This window comes from Scardinius erythrophthalmus, assembly GCF_964197995.2.
Source record: "Scardinius erythrophthalmus genome assembly, chromosome: 8".
Taxonomy (NCBI): Eukaryota; Metazoa; Chordata; class Actinopteri; order Cypriniformes; family Leuciscidae; genus Scardinius; species Scardinius erythrophthalmus.
In genome coordinates this window covers 40,986,767-41,005,097 of record NC_138228.1, presented here as the reverse complement: position 1 = coordinate 41,005,097, position 18,331 = coordinate 40,986,767, and the positions used below count along the sequence as shown (strand labels likewise).

The window sequence follows — 18,331 nt, the reverse complement described above, 5'->3', positions numbered from 1 at the left end:
ACAGTGGATGAAAACAATCATTCACACAAATTGTCGCCCTACTGTGAATTTGCTTGATCATTTACAATAGAGATTGGTCGCTGCTAGAAACATACATGTTGTATTCACCAAAGTTAACGCTGACTGCATAGTTCTAGCTAATTACATCCTTGTGTTGGTTTAGCGAACATGAATGTCAGTTTAGAAAGAAAAATGGATTTACCTGTTCTGCAAAAACAGAGCAACTGAATGTCAGATTGGAAGCCCTTCTGCCGGCGGAGTTCTCGTCACCTTTCGAAGGTTTTTTCGATGTAAATTCGGTACTTCGTACGTTCCTTATCCTTCTTTGTCCCTCTTCTTTGCAATTTGTTCATCAGAACATTGTCTCTTTGGTCGTGTGTCGGCCATAATTCAAACTTCCCTCTTCATGCTTCTCTCTCCTCCACACACCCTTCATGTGTACGCGCACTAACCCCCCCAAACCCCACCCTCAAATACTTCTTACCAGTGATTGGCTGGAACACTGTTTGTTGTGTTTCATGGTTCGGGTGAGCCCAGTTTGTTTTTGTTGCCGTTTGTGGAGCCTGGGCTGTCTACAGAGACCGCATTTTTTTACAGTGTGTTCAGGGGACAGGCAGCTAGCGGATAGTGAGGAGATGTTTGCTGTATGTGACAAAAAATGTATTGGCCTAAAAAACGCGTGGCATCGCTTAGAGCACCTTTAAAGAATAACAAGTGAAATAAAGAGCATCTCTTCAGGGTGTCCCAAAATAACAAACAAAACAATATTAAAAAAAGGAAAAGAGGAGAGAATTAATAACCTAATCCAATAACAAAAGAAAATACATTTAACTTTTAAAATTTAAATTACCTACCCTACCTTTAAGTCTGATTGCTTCCAAAAAGTAATAATGCATATCTTTTTAAAAAGCAACTTGATTTGAGGTACAGTATCATTCATGTTAATAGTATAACCCAAAATATTGTTACATTTTGCTCTAAAAATAATCACTTAGAATTAGGGATTTGTTCAATAAATAATTAATATACTTCCATGTGTGTGGTTTCATGGTTTTAATGACTATTATTATTCTAAATCACTGAAAATAAGGAATGAGTAAAGTGTGGTCAAACTTTTGACTGGTAGTTTATTTTTGCTCAGATGAAATGTAAAGCCTTTCCTGTGCATGCTGGGTACTAAAGGTCCACTGCTCTTAGAACTTTGCTGCTCATCATTCCTAATGAAAACACTCCCCACTGTTCCTTTCATACATATTCATTTTCAAAAGGACAATGCGACCCAGGCTATCTACAAACTGCAGCTGGGCTTTATGTTAACAAAGTTGTATAGTGTAGGAACAGTTGGAGCAACAGTTTGATGTCAGGACTGTTTTTTTTTTGTTTGTTTGTTTTTTTATTAAACATAAAAGTCAATTCACAACTGTAATATCAATCATTGCATTTTAGCAGTCTGGGAGCATTGTATGTTGTGATTTAGGTATCTGTATTGGTTTCTAGCAGGTAAAGAGATGTTCTGTTTAGGCACAGTTCTTTAGTTCTAAAGTACAGAGAAAAGCTCAGAAAAAAGAAAAGCTTCAATGAGAAGGGCGGGTGGAACAGAAAATGGGTACGATGCCATGAAAACGGTACAACGGTGACGTAAAACGGTAAAATGCACATTGTGTTGTATGGTGACCTTGATATCACACACAACATGTTCCTGGATCAACAACTTTGTTGATCCTGGAACAACATTCAAATCAACCAATCAGATTTAAAGGACAAGTTAACAGTTTATGTCAAGTTTAGCCTTACATCCAGGATTAGTTGCTTCAACATCAGTGTTATTCACCTATCATTTATATAGAACAAAATGTTTGGGCAGGAATGTTGTTCCAGGATCAACATAATATGAGCCAAGAAAGGGTGTGCGTGCGCCAATAAAATGTAGCCAACTTAAGCGACTGTCTATAATTGTCCACGCCAATAAAAGCAAGTTAAAATGGATTATTTGTTTTGTTTTGTTTTTTTGTTAAACATCAGTGTTGAAAATTTCAACATGGCAAGTACAAATCTGAAGGGGAAAAAATGCTTATTGTTAAGCCCTGATCTTGCAAATGTTCCTCGTCTTCTCCATGTTCCTGGCACAGCTCAGCCGCAGTGGATCAGCATGATAAATGACACTCAACTGGACAGCGGAGAGCAGCTCCACTGGGAGTGTCGAGCCACAGGAAAACCCAGGCCCACGTATCGCTGGCTGCGCAACGGAGAACCACTCAGCACGCAGGTATACACACACACAGAGAGAGAGAGAGAGAGAGAAAGAGAGAGAGCTCATAGGAAAGAGAAATCTCTGAGAACTGTTTAATTTTTCAATTGTTTCTCAAATGGAAACTTTTGCTCAAGGCTAGAAACATACCTACACAAGCACTCACAAATGCTTGGCCAAGTTAGCATGTGGTACCATTCAACATATTTACATACACTCTTGCTTTATATGTACTGGTCAAAAGTTCTGAAAAATATTTTTTAATGTTTTAGAAAGAAGTCTCTTCTGCTCACCAATGCTGCATTTATTTGATAAAAAAAAAATCTAAATCTATTTTAATATATTTAAATAAATTAAATATTTATATTATTATAAATGATTATACACTCACCTAAAGGATTATTAGGAACACCATACTAATACTGTGTTTGACCCCCTTTCGCCTTCAGAACTGCCTTAATTCTGCGTGGCATTGATTCAACAAGTTGCTGAAAGCATTCTTTAGAAATGTTGGCCCATATTGATAGGATAGCATCTTGCAGTTGATGGAGATTTGTGGGATGCACATCCAGGGCACGAAGCTCCCGTTCCACCACTTCCCAAAGATGTTCTATTGGGTTGAGATCTGGTGACTGTGGGGGCCATTTTAGTACAGTGAACTCATTGTCATGTTCAAGAAACCAATTTGAAATGATTCGAGCTTTGTGACATGGTGCATTATCCTGCTGGAAGTAGCCATCAGAGGACGGGTACATGGTGGTCATAAAGGGATGGACATGGTCAGAAACAATGCTCAGGTAGGCCGTGGCATTTAAACGATGCCCAATTGGCACTAAGGGGCCTAAAGTGTGCCAAGAAAACGCCCCCCACACCATTACACCACCACCACCAGCCTGCACAGTGGTAACAAGGCATGATGGATCCATGTTCTCATTCTGTTTACGCCAAATTCTGACTCTACCATCTGAATGTCTCAACAGAAATCGAGACTCATCAGACCAGGCAACATTTTTCCAGTCTTCAACTGTCCAATTTTGGTGAGCTCGTGCAAATTGTAGCCTCTTTTTCCTACTTGTAGTGGAGATGAGTGGTACCCGGTGGGGTCTTCTGCTGTTGTAGCCCATCCGCCTCAAGGTTGTGCGTGTTGTGGCTTCACAAATGCTTTGCTGCATACCTCGGTTGTAACGAGTGGTTATTTCAGTCAAAGTTGCTCTTCTATCAGCTTGAATCAGTCGGCCCATTCTCCTCTGACCTCTAGCATCAACAAGGCATTTTCGCCCACAGGACTGCCGCATACTGGATGTTTTTCCCTTTTCACACCATTCTTTGTAAACCCTAGAAATGGTTGTGCGTGAAAATCCCAGTAGCTGAGCAGATTGTGAAATACTCAGACCGGCCCGTCTGGCACCAACAACCATGTCACGCTCAAAATTGCTTAAATCACCTTTCTTTCCCATTCTGACATTCAGTTTGGAGTTCAGGGGATTGTCTTGACCAGGACCACACCCCTAAATGCATTGAAGCAACTGCCATGTGATTGGTTGATTAGATAATTGCATTAATGAGAAATTGAACAGGTGTTCCTAATAATCCTTTAGGTGAGTGTATTTTTATTCAACAAGAATGCATTAACAACAAGAAGTGATTAATAATTTTTAATTAATAATTTAGCACCAATAATAGCTGATAATAACTGAGCACTAAATCAATACATTAGAATGATTTCTGAAATATCGTGTGACACTGAAGACTGAAGTTACGGCTGGTAAAAATTCAGCTTTGCCATCACAGGAATACATTACATTTTAAGATATATTAAAATAGAAAACAGTTATTTTAAAATGTAATAATATTTAACAATATTAACGTTTTTTCAGTGTTTTTTTTTTTATCAAATAAATTGGTGAGCAGTAGAGATTTCTTTTAAAAACATAAAAAATTCTTAATTATTTCAAACTTTTGACCGTCAATAGGTAAACGCTCAAACATTTATTTATTTTTTAAATGGTCCTCACTCAAAATCACACAACTTAGCTCTGTATCCACTCCGCACCGCTCACATACTCCGATCTGGAATGTTGTGAACACAGACAAGTAATACAAACTGTGAAATATCCCAGAGCTTTTGGACTGTTATAATAGCACTCTTGCAATGCTGCTCGATCAGATTTGAGAACCAGAACTAACTGTTGTTTAATGCATTATATCAATAAGTGGTACTATAATGACAAATCACTAGTGACTTATAAAGTTCTCATGCTGGAGTCACTTTGGCAGATGTGTAATTTACATTAAGTGTGCTTTGAGGAGCAGCCTGGCAGGTGAACACATGGTTCTAAAGCGATTCTCGTCTCTCCACAGAGCAGAGTGGAAATGGTGAATGGGGAGCTTATCATTCACAGACTACAGCAGGCTGATTCAGGAATGTACCAGTGCATCGCCGAGAACAAGTATGGAGGCATCTACTCCAGCGCAGAGCTGAAAATACTGGGTAATTGTTTATAAATATTTCTAGCATCTCACTATTTCAGCTTAAAACTGAGTTGTGTACTTATGCACTATTCTATGCCATTTTTAGCGTGAGTGGTATTTACGATGAAAATTCCAGAAAGAAAAAAATACACGATGCACTTAATTAACTGACAAAGCATGTGGAATGTTGTATATATCATGCTCTCACAGCTTCCCTTACACATTAATTACGCAGCGAAGGGGGAGGGGTATTATATGGAAGCTTATTTCTGCCACAGAATAAAACATTTTAAGAGATAATTGCGACTTTTTATCTCTCAATTGCTAGTTTACATCTTGCAATTCTGACTTTATTTCTCACAATTGTGAGATATAAAGTCAGAATTGCATGATATAAACTCACAATTCTGATTATTTTTCTTGCAATTTTGAGTTTATATCTCTCAATTCTGACACATTTTTTTTAGAATTGTGAAATATAAACTTGCAATTGCAAATCATAAAGTCCAATTCTAAGGAAACAAATATTGACTTTTTTCCTTAGAATTGCGGGTTTATATCTCACAATTCTGACTTTATATTATACGCAATTGCGACTTTATATCAGGCAATTCTGAGATAAAAAGTCATGAGATGTAAACTCGCAATTGTGAGAAAAGTACGTCAGAATTGTGAGAGAAAAAGTCTGTCTTTTTTTTTTTATTATTCTGTAAGCTTCCACAGTATTAGACTCCCATGTCCGATGACAAATATCCATATAAAATTCAAACACTAGACGGTCGAGTGCATAGTATAAGTGCATAGTATTTAGTCTGTAATTTGGGACACAACTAGAGTATTCAATGGGAAATAACATGCAGTAGAGCAGGCTTGTTTTTATCTTAACTGAATGAAAATGGGAAATGATATGATTGTTTATTATTATTATTACTATTTTCCCACCAACAAGGCCTTGGTTACATATATATGTGTATGTATGTACACTACTGTTCAAAAGTTTGGGGTCAGTAAGATTTTTAATGTTTTTAAAAGAAGTATCTTCTGCTCACCAAGGCTGGATTTATTTGATTAAAAATACAAACAAAAACAGTAATATTGTGAAATATTATTCCAATTTAAAACAGCTGTTTTCTATGTGAATATACAGTCAAGTGTAATTTATTCCTGTGATCAAAGCTGAATTTTCAGCATCATTACTCCAGTCTTCAGTGTCACATGATCCTTCAGAAATCAGTCGAATATGATGATTTGATGCTCAACAAACATTTATGATTATTATCAATGTTGAAAACAGTTATTTACATTTTTATTTCATGATGCTATGATGAATAGAAAGTTCACAAGAACAGCATTTATCTGAAATCTAAAGCTTTTGTAACATTAAACACTACCGTTCAAAAGTTTGGGGTCAGTAAGAATTTTAATTTTATTTTTGGGGGAAAGAAATAAAATAAATCAATACTTTTATTCATCAAGGATGAGTTAAACTGATCAAAAGTTACAGTAAAGACATTTATTATGTTAGAAAATATTCTATTTTAAATAAATGCTGTTCTTTTGAACTTTCTATTTATCAAAGAATTTTGAAAAAAAATTGTACACAACTGTTTTTAACATTGATAATAATAATGAATGTTTCTTGAGCATCAAATCATCATATTAGAATGATTTCTGAAGGATCATGTGACTGGAGTAATGATGCTGAAAGTTCAGCTTTGATCACACGAATAAATTACAGTTTAAAATATATTAAAATAGAAAGCAGTCAGTTTTTTTATTGTTTTTTTATCAAATAAATGCAGCCTTGGTGAGCAGAAGATACTTCTTTTAAAAACATAAAAAATTCTTACTGACCCCAAACTTTTGAACGTGTATGTATGTACATATATACTCTCAAACCCCCTAGGGGTTCAAATCTTCATCGCTTTTTTTCACCCTTGATGCATTTGCATCCCTGTTGATTATTCCTTCTGTCACATATAGTAGTGATAAGCAACATGCGTGAAGAAGGCAATCTGTATAAACAGTCTTTAATAAAACAACACGCAGGCGAATCACAGGAGTGTAAATGCTAATCCACACATTAAACAAAGACGTGAACTGACAAGGGATAACTGAAACTCAGGGCTATATATACATAGCAACTACCAAGGGTTAATCAAGAACTACACAGGAAGGAAACACAAGAAACAGAATCACAAGAACTAACCTCTGACACCTTCAAGATATTAAGGCTAGTACCATTATACTAACAGATATTTTTAAATTGTATTACTTGTCTCCTAATTATGAAAAGTGGCACGCACACGGTGAAGGCAGATAAAAGTAGATGCAGGAAAAGTAATGGATATATTGAAGAGAATTTAGTCTGGGTGAACAATGTTGAAAAGGCCATTTAACCCCACAGGTAAAGCTTGTCTCTCTCTTTCTCTCTGTGAGCGTTGAGCAGGCAAGCTTTTGACAGGCTGCTTTCAATCACACACAATGAATAATCCTGAAGTCATTGCAGAATGATATCGAAGACAAAACAAGGCCAGGAAGCAATCAATTGCTCCTTTCTTTGAACTGAAAAAGTCTGTTTCAGGGATTGAAAAGTCTGCTAGCAGCACATCTGAAGAAGAAAGAAACCGGTGATATTGAGTTAGGTGTCCTCAAGGATCGGCTAAACTGAAGACTACACAGACAAAGCTGTCACAAACAGCCTTGCAGTCTGGCAGAAGAAGACAGGCAAGATGAAAAGAGAGAAAAAGAATGGGGTTGAAGAGGGAAAAAAGTTATGTTGGATCGGTTTTTAGCTTGTTTGTCAGTCTCGGTGTAATCAGAACAAGAAATGTTAGAGTCATTTATGAAAATGCCAGCACTCTCGGTGTCTGGATGCCCGGGACAAAACAAAGGAGAGATGCAAACTGGGATTGCGTGTTTACTGGAGACATCCTCATTTTCTCCCTGTCAGCTTTGATTGTCCCACACACTCCAAGATGTGTGTGGTTGTCTTTTCGTCACTTTCCTGGGGGTCATTATCATTTATGTTCCTCATTATATGCTTTTGTTTGTCTCTCATCATTCTAATTCAAGTCGAACACAAACAAATGACTCTTTTTTTTTTTTTTTTTTTTTTTTTTTGACAGCATTCATGTCCAATTCATTGTTGAAGCCTAATGACTCAATGTAAGAGAAAAAGCGAAATATATTCATGTTTAATTCATTGTTGAATCCCGATGAATGTAGGAGAAATGTGTAGCACGCACTATATTTCGATTCAAATGTTAAACATACAGAAAAAAAACCATGGGTTAAATATATATAATTGTCACAGGCATCTCTGGTATCATTGCCACATGGGCACAATTGGTAAAAGAAAAGAATGAACAATATTAAATGCTAGACTCATAACATGCAATTTTCAGAGAGACTGTGACTCCCTGAATATTCCCCCTCACTGGTCCATTTCCCTCCAGCTGAAATGTGCTTGTTTAGCTCTCTGAAGTGACAGTCAGAAGGAATGCTTTTTTTGGATGTATTTGTGACAAATCCTCCAGTTACTCAGCGCCTATGGGGAGAGCTGTCGTCCATGACTTAGTCTATTTTCTGTTATAAATGTGAGCACATATTGCAGTGACATATTACATGGCTAACAGCAGCCTTCATTCTGAGCTGAGCTGCCTCGGGTGCCGGCATATGCGCATGTGTGCCATTGCCATGCTGCTCGTACCCTCGAGGTCAGTGGAGTGGGCCCAGAGTGAACCGGCAGTGGGTCGTTGAGTACAAAAGATCTCTTAGTATTCACAATGAGAGACGCATGTCAAAACTGCTACTTAAAAATCATACACTAAGGGCCGACCATTTTGAGGCAAATGAAATAGACTGCGCCATTGATTTTAGACCAGGTTTTTGTTGGCCAATGGTGCAGTCTAGTGAACGCAGTCTCCTGAACACACCTCGTTTTCAGACCAGCACGCCCATGGGCGCACAAATATGCGCGAATGCATTTGCTATTTAAACAGCATGGCGCAGGAAGTGAAAATGATAAATGCGTCAGGCTGAAACTAGCAAAAAACACTTGTGTCGTGCCTTGTGCCACATTGCACCGAGTGTATAATAGGGCCATAATACTCCCTTAAATGTTGTATGTCACACACAAAGTAAGCACACACATATTTGTTTCCACAAAGACGTGAATGTCCCCCACTCCAAGCTTAAAAAAAGTCATTCATTGGTCCTGACTCTCTCAGCATGTTAGGAGGGTGGTGGATTGTGGGGCCCTTTGGCAATTCCAGAGATTAAAAATGTCATCTTTTCTAATGTCACCCGTAAAAAACATGGTGCAACCTTTGACTAAACACTCCTGACGAGGCCTGTCAGCATGTAGGTACAAGCCCCAGAAGGCTCCAGCAGCACTGCAGACATCATCACTTTTAGCCCATATGTGTTTAGCTCTGCTCACTATACCATCACACTATGTCCTCCCCAGCTACTGGAGTACATGTCCTTGAAAAGCTCAGGCCTCTAATGCAGTCTCTTCAAACATGAACATCAGTATACAGGAATGAACGTCTCTAAGATTGGGCATGGAATATAGTGCTGCAGATATGAAGTGTTTTTGTTGGACAAAACCCAGAAATTAGTTAGCATTGTACCACTTTCGGCTCCATTATCCTGAAGTCAATGGGTTTTTTGAATGGTTTTTAGTTAAATGCCTTAAATAAGGTCTGTTGTAACACAAGCACGATATATTTTCATAAAATACATCAGTAAAACCCCGTTGTGTTTTTTTTTTTAAAGCTTTTAGTTGTCTAGAAAAATGTGGTTGTTAACAAGTGTGTAAATGGAACTACAGAGGATGCTGGGGACATTAAAGAAGACCTATTAGGCTCTTTTACATTTTTAACTTTCTTTTGTGTGTAATGTTGCTGTTTGAGCATGAACAATGTTTGCAAAGATACAAAGCACAAAGTCTACTCCAAAGGAAGTTATATCGGTAAGCCTGAACTCCCAGAAACACCTTGATTATAGTCTTGAGTTCTCTTAAGGGAGTGTACACGTCACTATATTCCTCATTTAAATAATTCCCACCCAAGGCATACGCAAACAAAAAAAAAAAGAAAAAAGATTGAGGCCTGGTTGAGTTACGTTAGTAGTGTGTTGTCATCATGTCTAAGAGCACTTTTTTTTCCACACTGAATTTAAACCCCTAACTCTTTTTTTTTTTCTCGCCCTTCCTAAGTCAGACGAACTTAGGAAACAGTGGTTAAAGGGATAGTTCACACAAAAGCGAAAATTATCCCATGATTTACCCACAAGCCATCCTAGGTGTATATGACATTCTTCTTTGAGCCAAACACAATCAGAGTTATATATGAAAAATGCTCTGTAATGGTAGTTAATGGTGCTCCTGAAGTCCAAAAAAGTGCATTCATCCATCATAAAAGTAACCATATGACTCCAGGGGGTTAATAAAGATTTTCTGAAGCGAAGCAATAGGTTTTTGTTAGAAAAATATCCACATTTAAACTTTAAACTAAAATAACTAGCTTCCGGCAAACGGCCTACACAAGTCGACTTGCGCCAAAAGAGTAACTTCTGACGCGATGTAGGATGTAGGAGTATCGTAAGCTTAGACGCCTCTCGTGGTCTATCCTCTGCACTTCCACGTTCGTCAATGCCTCATGCGTCATGTCAGAAGTTTCTCTTTTGGCGTAAGTCGATTTGCGCAGGCAGTCTGCCGGAAGCTTTAAAGATTTAAATATGGATATTTTTCTTACAAAAAAAAAAAATGCTTCGCTTCAGAAGGCCTTTATTAACCCCCTGGATATCTTTTATGATGGATGGGTGCACTTTGATGGACTTCAGGAGTGCTATTCACTGCCATTATAAAGCTTGGAAGAGCAAGGACATTTTAAATATAACTCCGAATGAGTTCGTCTGTAAGGAGAAAGTCATATACACCTAGGATGGCTTGAAAGTGAGTAAATCCTTGGATAATTTTCATTTTTGGGTAAACTATCCCTATTTTTAACACAGTTCCTGAACAGTTTAACCCCAAAGTTTTTGAAATGTATAAGAGAATTGAAAAAATTAAACATTGTGCAAGTCGTGCTTGCAAAGGTGGTTCTGGTCGATCTGCTTGTTCTTTTACATTTCTACATTCTACATCTGACTCGGGCTTGAATTCATGAGCCAAAACTGACGTGCGGGTGTTTACACAGTTCAGAAGCTGAAATTCGCGGTTATGGTAAGGGCTGTGACATTTCCGAAACATGATTGAAGCGGTTGACCAATCACAGCACAATGGTCCAGCTGACCAATCAGAGCACAGAAGGAGGGGCTTCATAGAGACTGGAAATAAACAGAGCGTTACAGACAGACTGGGAAGAGAGGAGCTGCAACAATGTAAAATATGTGAAAAACAATGTGTTTTTTAAACATTCAAGCATGAAAAACTATTCTTATAGAGCCCCGAAAACAAAATCAAAACTTTGTAAAAGGGCATAATATGGCCTCTTTGAAATGTCATCACACCGAACGGTTAAACTCATCTACTCAATATTCCGCCTTTACAGCCTCAGTGTGTTTAAAAATCGCACTGTTGCAAACTCTAACTTGTGTGAATTTTTTTTTTTCTTTAAATAAAGACTGAAAGAGCTTAATGTTGCTGATGTTAGACATGCAACTGTGGTGTTGTTAGCTTTTTACATCTGCTGATTGTGTTTAGTCATCAAAATGTATAGTGAAGACTATCATGAGGAACAAATCATAAACTTGTGTTGGTCACAAGCTTATTTTCTGCAAGAATCCAAAAGCCAATGGGAAAATCGTAATTGTTTTTTATCGAGAGATCCAGGTGATGTTAACTTCCAGGTTGGCCTACAAAAATACATAATCACTGCAGGACTCTACAAAGACATCGTGTAACGTAAAGTGACATATTTCAGAATGAAACTGCTTAATTAGCAGGACATTTTTTTTCCCCTCCACAGACTTGGTTGTGCCCCCGCAAACAAGAAAAGTCATGTCAGAAATGTCATTAAATAAATAAATAATCTTCTGGAAAGCATGTAAATAACTTATATAGCTTCTGAAAGGCAGTACTAAATAAATTAAAAAAAGCCTTCTTTAGCAACAGTGAATGTTTTACCTTTTGTAATAGTTGTGCATGAGTCCCTCAGTTGTGAAATATGGAAGGAGTTCAAATATGCAGAAGATGCTGGAAAAACGAACAGTGGAGAACAGTTGGCAGTTTAACTAAGGACAAACAAGGGACTCATGAACAACTATCATAAAGATCATCCAGGTAACAACAGTATTATTCTTTTCTGTAAATTCAGTTCATATTTTTGTCTTGTGGACTAGGCTATATGTCAACATCTGTTATGTGAAATAGCTTAGTGCAAGGTGTACTGTATGTAAACACATGACCACAAGCATATGTTGTTTTGGTCTGAATAAAATGGACAATGGACATTTCTGTTTCCTTTTTTACTTCCTGACAAAACAATGAAGTTTCGTAGTCATTCATGTGCACATCACTCCAAATTACGACATTTCAAACATCACCTCGGCCCGTTATTTTATTTATTAAATATTTAGTCCATAGGTTAAAAAGAAGTTTGAGAGTATTTGAGTGTTTCAAATTTTACTTGTTTTGTCTTATTTAAAAAAAAGAAAAAGTGCACTTTTTATCTACTAATTCTACTCGTTTGTGTCAGCTTGGCGAGAAACTCCCCACAGACAGATTAAACATTTAACAGTAATTATCTTCAAATGCGCTTGTCGAGGGCTGAATTATTTTTTATCGTTTAGCCTGGAAATGTTTTACTTCTGGTAGACGACACGCATTATAATAAAGCTACTAATTATAAACCCATCATACACAATGACAGCAATGCCATCATTATAATCATTCCAGAAACATGTATCTCCCTTTAGAGTCTCAAAAGTCTCTTAAAACAGACATTTTATTTTATTAAAAAAGGACTCATTTATTCATCTCTTACTGCTATCGTTGGCTCAGTACTTTCACGAATTGTACAAAGAGACAAGATAAATGATGTTACATATGAATATTTACAAAAGTATGCACATGTCATTAGTTAGCAATTCAACAGTGCCAGCATAATTACATTGTTGAGCGAGTGTGTGAACAAATTAGATTGTAGTTTATAAGCTTTATTTGGTTTCTTAAAGTAATTAAAGTCAACATCATCTTTCTTTGAAAGCATTGTGAATTTCTTCCTCTGTGGAACATAACAATTTTTTTTTTAAATGTAATGAAAATGAATGATAACTGAATAGCAAAATAAGTTTATGTTTACACAACAACAATGTACTAAAAACGTAAGCGTTTTTCATGTACGTCACTGTTGTCAAAATGATCCCCTTTCACTCGGGTCCATGGAAATGACAAAAAAAATCGCCAGTAGGTGGCGATGTCACTTTGTAAAGAAACTACGTGACTATAGACTAAACATGTAATACGCATGTGTATGCAGTCACCATTTTCACAAATTCACGACAATAGGCTAATGGTATCGTTTTCAAAAACTTGCACTTTGAAACCTGATTTTTCAAAGTTTGCATTTTCAAGCCCCCAAAACGCCATTGTCGTGTAATTGAATGGCCAAAAAGTATAAAAAGTTTTCTGATCTTAGATGAAAACTGTGTCGTATAAACGCCTCCTAAAAGTGGTCAATACACCTCATGTTGTATAGAAAATAATAACCTTTACCTTCATAAAAATTTCTCTTTTTGTGTTAGATGGAAGAAAGAAAGTCATAAGAGTTGATGGCAATCCTTTAAAGTGGATATATGTTTGATTTTAAAACAGCATCAGCTCCCGTCTTCAGCACCAACCCTGTCCGGCTCATCGCGACCGTTGGGAAAGACGTGTCCCTGGAGTGCCGGCCACGTGCCTCACCCAAACCCAGAATCGCTTGGAGGAAGAACGATAGGAGAGTCCAGCCCAGCCGAAGGTGAGTCTGATTCCCAGCTGAAGCGCATTTCTGTGACTGTTCATGTTTTGCATGAAAGTGAGATAATTATCAGGATCTGGGATGAAGCAGTGGTAGTCCACTCCTAAGGGTCTGTGTTTATAATTGATTCCAATTAATATGCCCATAAACACGCATACATTTACATGAATCTGTGTGCACAGGGGCTTTAATCAATGTTCTTGTCCAATGATTACCGGTCTCACGCTGGGTTCAGCTCTGCTGAGGTGCGATTTGATGACAGGTTTGTTTGCACTCTCAGAGCAATTAGGCTAGTTTGCTATGCAAGGTTGCATTGTGATTGATGTCGTGTTGATTTCTTATTATTAATCGTGTATATCCAAAGTTTGGGATCAGTCATATTTATTCATTTTAAAGAAATGAATACTGATATGTATCAAGGATGCATTCAATTAATCAATAGTATCAATAAAGACATTTACATTCTGTAAAAAAAAATCTATTTAAAATAAAAAAAAAATTCTTAACTTACTATAGAGGGCATATGCACGTGACGTCACAGTAGGTGGAAGTCACTGAGTGGCAAACAGACTGAGTGGCAGCATTGGTGTTTAGTCACACAAAAACACATCTAAACTTGGAAAGAGCTTTGAGATTGACTGTACAAATAGATTCAACACAAAATCTAAACTATCTTTTAACATACTTCCGAAAACTACAGAATATAAAAGCAAATGGATCGCTTCAATTCACAGAAACAACTGGAATACAGCGGATGTAGATTTGCAGTTACTGTTTTGTGTCCGACGTGTTGAATATTGTGGTAAGGTTCTACCTTAGGTTATACATTGAATTGACAACTCGTCAATTAAATATTTACCATCTTATATTCTGTGTATTTAATTGTTTGCTGAATCTTATGGCACTTATCTCATTAAAGAGATTCAAGTGTTTTGTCCATTTTTATATGGTTATTTTAAAACACACATTAGAACAGACTGCAGGGTTAATTGTAATTAAGTCAGTTTATTTATGACATGCTTTATTTGTCTGTTAAGGTCTTGTACATGTAACCTCATTAGAATTAAAATATAGCTTGTTTTGGCCATTATATTGTAGACCCACCCTGTTGGCTGATAGCTCATCCGCTGTAGTGGTTCATTTATGCATAATTTTAAATCAGCACGAGGAAAATGAGTGCAAGCCTATGTGTACAAGCTCTTGATGGAGGAGACGTGTCACTCATCATGAGTGACAGATCTGAAATTATCAGCCCCCGTTGAGCGCTGTCGGCTACAAGTCCGTGAAAGGGCTGATGTTTAATAACAGAGATTCTCTGCCATAGTCACGTCTAGACGCAAGGGCCTATTCATTTGAAAGAATTAATAATATGAATATAATTTTCATGGTGTCTCTGGTTGTGATGGTTTATGAAATAAGCTAAATAGGAAACTTTGTACATGCAGCAGAAGAATAACAAACACTGGATATTAAACATGTCCTCCCTTTTAAAGGTTGATAAACCTTTAGAAATATTTACAAATCCTATATTTATTTTGCTATACATTCTGTCATCATTTACTCACCCTCATGTCGTTCCAAACCTGTATGGCTAAACACAAAAGAAAATATTTTGAGGAAAATCTCCCTTTTTTTATCTATACAAAGTCAAAAATTGTTTTAAACCCATTGACATTCATTGTATGGACACAAATGGTTGAAACACGATGTAAATGATGACACTATACAAACTCTTCATTCAACTATGCATTATATGGTTAGTTGAATTTTATTATTTTGAATTTGTGTCTTATTACTCTTAAGTCCATGACCCTATCAGGACAGACCTGTGACCCACCAGTCTTAGATGTTTAAATTTGATAGTCTATCTCTTAACATACTTTAGAGTGTTGTCATCCTGTGAATTCACACCTTGCTTGCTTTGAATGCCATGTGCCTCCGGCACCGAACTTGTGCTAATTTACTCCTGCCAAGACTGTAATGAAACCCGAAACAGTTATGAAGCATGTGTCTCTGAAGAGATTTTAGTGTTTTAACATATTCCTATTATAGTTTCCCCAGGTTCTCTTTCTAACGCATATGCATGTTCAAAGTCACTGCTGACATTTGCATTGCATAATTTTGTACTAATTCGTAACCTTTACATGATCACTCTGATTTTCATAATAAGATGCAAATTCACAAATGCTCTTAACCCTATGAAGCCTACAGTATAATATTTGATACACACGTTTATAAGGCCACGATATGATCAACATGATCAAAACTTTGCTTTTTTTTTTTTTTTGTCTGATTGATATGCTTATACTCTTTTAGCAAGGAAAGGGCATTTTAGTATAATTCTAAAACTGTCAAACTTCAGGTCTTATGGTGTATTTTTGCTGTGAAATCTAAAGTTAATGTAAGAATGTATTTTATTTAGTAAAATTTAAAGATGAACATTTTGGAATGAAGCTTTTTTTTATACAGTATATGGATATATGGATTCTCTGGATAAAATTGAGGTGTGTTTTTTTTCCCATATAATCTTAAATCACACTATATGAACACACTATAGGAAGTTTCAAATATGGTAATCAAAAAAAAATTAAGATGCAAACTTTTGTAAAGTTTTTATCTAAAGGTTCGATAAACTGTTCAATTTCAAATAAATAAAGACTTTTTCATACATCAGGCTTTACAGGTTAATCCATTGTTTTGTCTTTCATTAAGCTATTCATTCCTTTTAGAGTTAAAACAAGGTCACAGAGACCGAAAAAGTTGCAAAGCATTTGACGAGAAACCGAATAATATACAACCTTACACAATAATAAAAATGCCCTACACACACACAAATACATTTTTAACACACCTCTACTAACAGGTATTCGAGACCTCGAGTCCCCAATTCACCACATATTTATCACAGGCCTTGCTCGGTGAGCAAGTGGACGTTGCAAAATTATTTACGGGCTTTTCTGCTGACAGTGGTGCTGTTGCAAAGCAGGCAATTTATTCTGAGAAATAGCCACTGGGATTTGCGCTCTTTTCAAATTGTCCTGCAAAATGGCTTCAGCAGCCCAACAGCCCCAGACCAGTCATAACGCACAACCGCACGTGCGTACGGTCCTCGGCTCAGACCTCAGAGCGACGCTAAAAATGTCCACACGCAGCACAAAGCCAGCTCTCACCTTGACACCCTTCCTCACTTCCTGCTGCTTATCAAAGCCATTGTTCCATTCTCTCAAATCAATAATTCACAAGTAATGGTGTAACCAGCATTCAGATGCCGTTAGCCCTTTCAGCAGCCACATGACGCAGTAAAAGAGGTAGAGTCAGAACAAAGTGTTCTTCAGGTCAGCTGTGTGGTTTGTCAGTCGCTGTGTGTTTGGAATGGTTCATAAAGTGGTGCGCATCACATTTGAAATGATGTTGTCTGCCATGTGATAGATGTTTGTTTATACACAGTGACTACTGATAGATGGGAGAAGTGAACAGCCCAAGAATGCTCCGTTCTTCACGTAACAAGGTGATGAATGGACTTTGAGCTTGCGTGATCTGATATATCTTGTGGCATATTTGTCAGAGTCAAGCAATTTATTGTATTTTCTTTTTTTTGTGACATAGCAAGGGCAGATATAGTTCTTTCTTTTTTGCTTTTTTGGGGATGCAATGTTTTCTATGAAAACCTTTTTACAGAAAGAGAGACTGTAATTATTCCAATGTTTTTGTTTAAATCTATTCATTTATGCATAAATACATTAAAAATGCAATTCATAAATACAACAAGTTGAATACACCTCTTGTATAATAAACATTTATTTTGATATGAAGTGAAAAATGTCTGCTTGAAACTAAATGATGGGAAAACAAGAGGATGAAACTCATAAAAAGATAACCTTATTATGCAGTTTGGCATAATTATGTTTTAGAAAAACATAAGAAGGGAAGCAGTATTTGTGGCATGGCATTATTAGTTAAGCTTGTAAAATGTCCACACACAAAAAAAACCTGATGTTTATGAATTAATCATTCATGACATTTATAAAGTGCTTTTTATCTTAAACTTTTTTTTTTTTTAATAATAATGATATGTACAGTATGTATTATATTTATCATATGTATTCAAACTGTAAAAACCATCAAGCAACTTTTTACTTGATGGTTACAATATAAAATTATAACTTAAAGGGTTAGTTCACCCAAAAATGAAAATTCTGTCAGTAATTACTCACCCTCATGTTGTTCCAACCCTGTAAGACTTTCGTTCATCTTCGGAACACAAATTAAGATATTTTTGATTAAATCTAAGAGCTGGATCACTCCTCCATAGGCTTCTAAGACATTATAACTTGCTGGCCCAGAAAATGTATTAAAGACATCGTTAATATAGTCCAAGTGACTACAGTGACTACAGTGGCTCAATTTTAAGTTTAGAAAGCGACGAGAATACTTTTTGTGCGCAAAAACAAACAAAAATAACGACTTTATTCCACTTTTCATTTCCTTCTCTCTGGACCTCAAGTCTTTTCATGTAGTGTAATAGCGTAGCGCGTCTGTGTTGTACGTCACACGCATCACACATGACCAGAGTCGCCCAATAGTGAGCCTACGTGTGACGTATAACACAGAAGCGCTACGCAGTTACACTACATGAAAAGAC

The 18,331-nt window shown here is 36.7% G+C and overlaps 1 protein-coding gene across 1 annotated transcript in view; it reads left to right on the top strand.

Moving 5' to 3' along the window:
- The window catches only part of cntn5 (contactin 5), a 342,737-nt gene that overhangs the window by 267,053 nt on the left and 57,353 nt on the right, over window positions 1-18,331 (top strand). Inside the window, exons 10-12 of the mRNA XM_081371769.1 lie at window positions 2,130-2,266; window positions 4,610-4,739; window positions 13,545-13,689. Of these exons, the coding sequence (XP_081227895.1) occupies window positions 2,130-2,266; window positions 4,610-4,739; window positions 13,545-13,689 (412 nt within the window). The remainder of the gene's footprint in view (window positions 1-2,129; window positions 2,267-4,609; window positions 4,740-13,544; window positions 13,690-18,331) is intronic.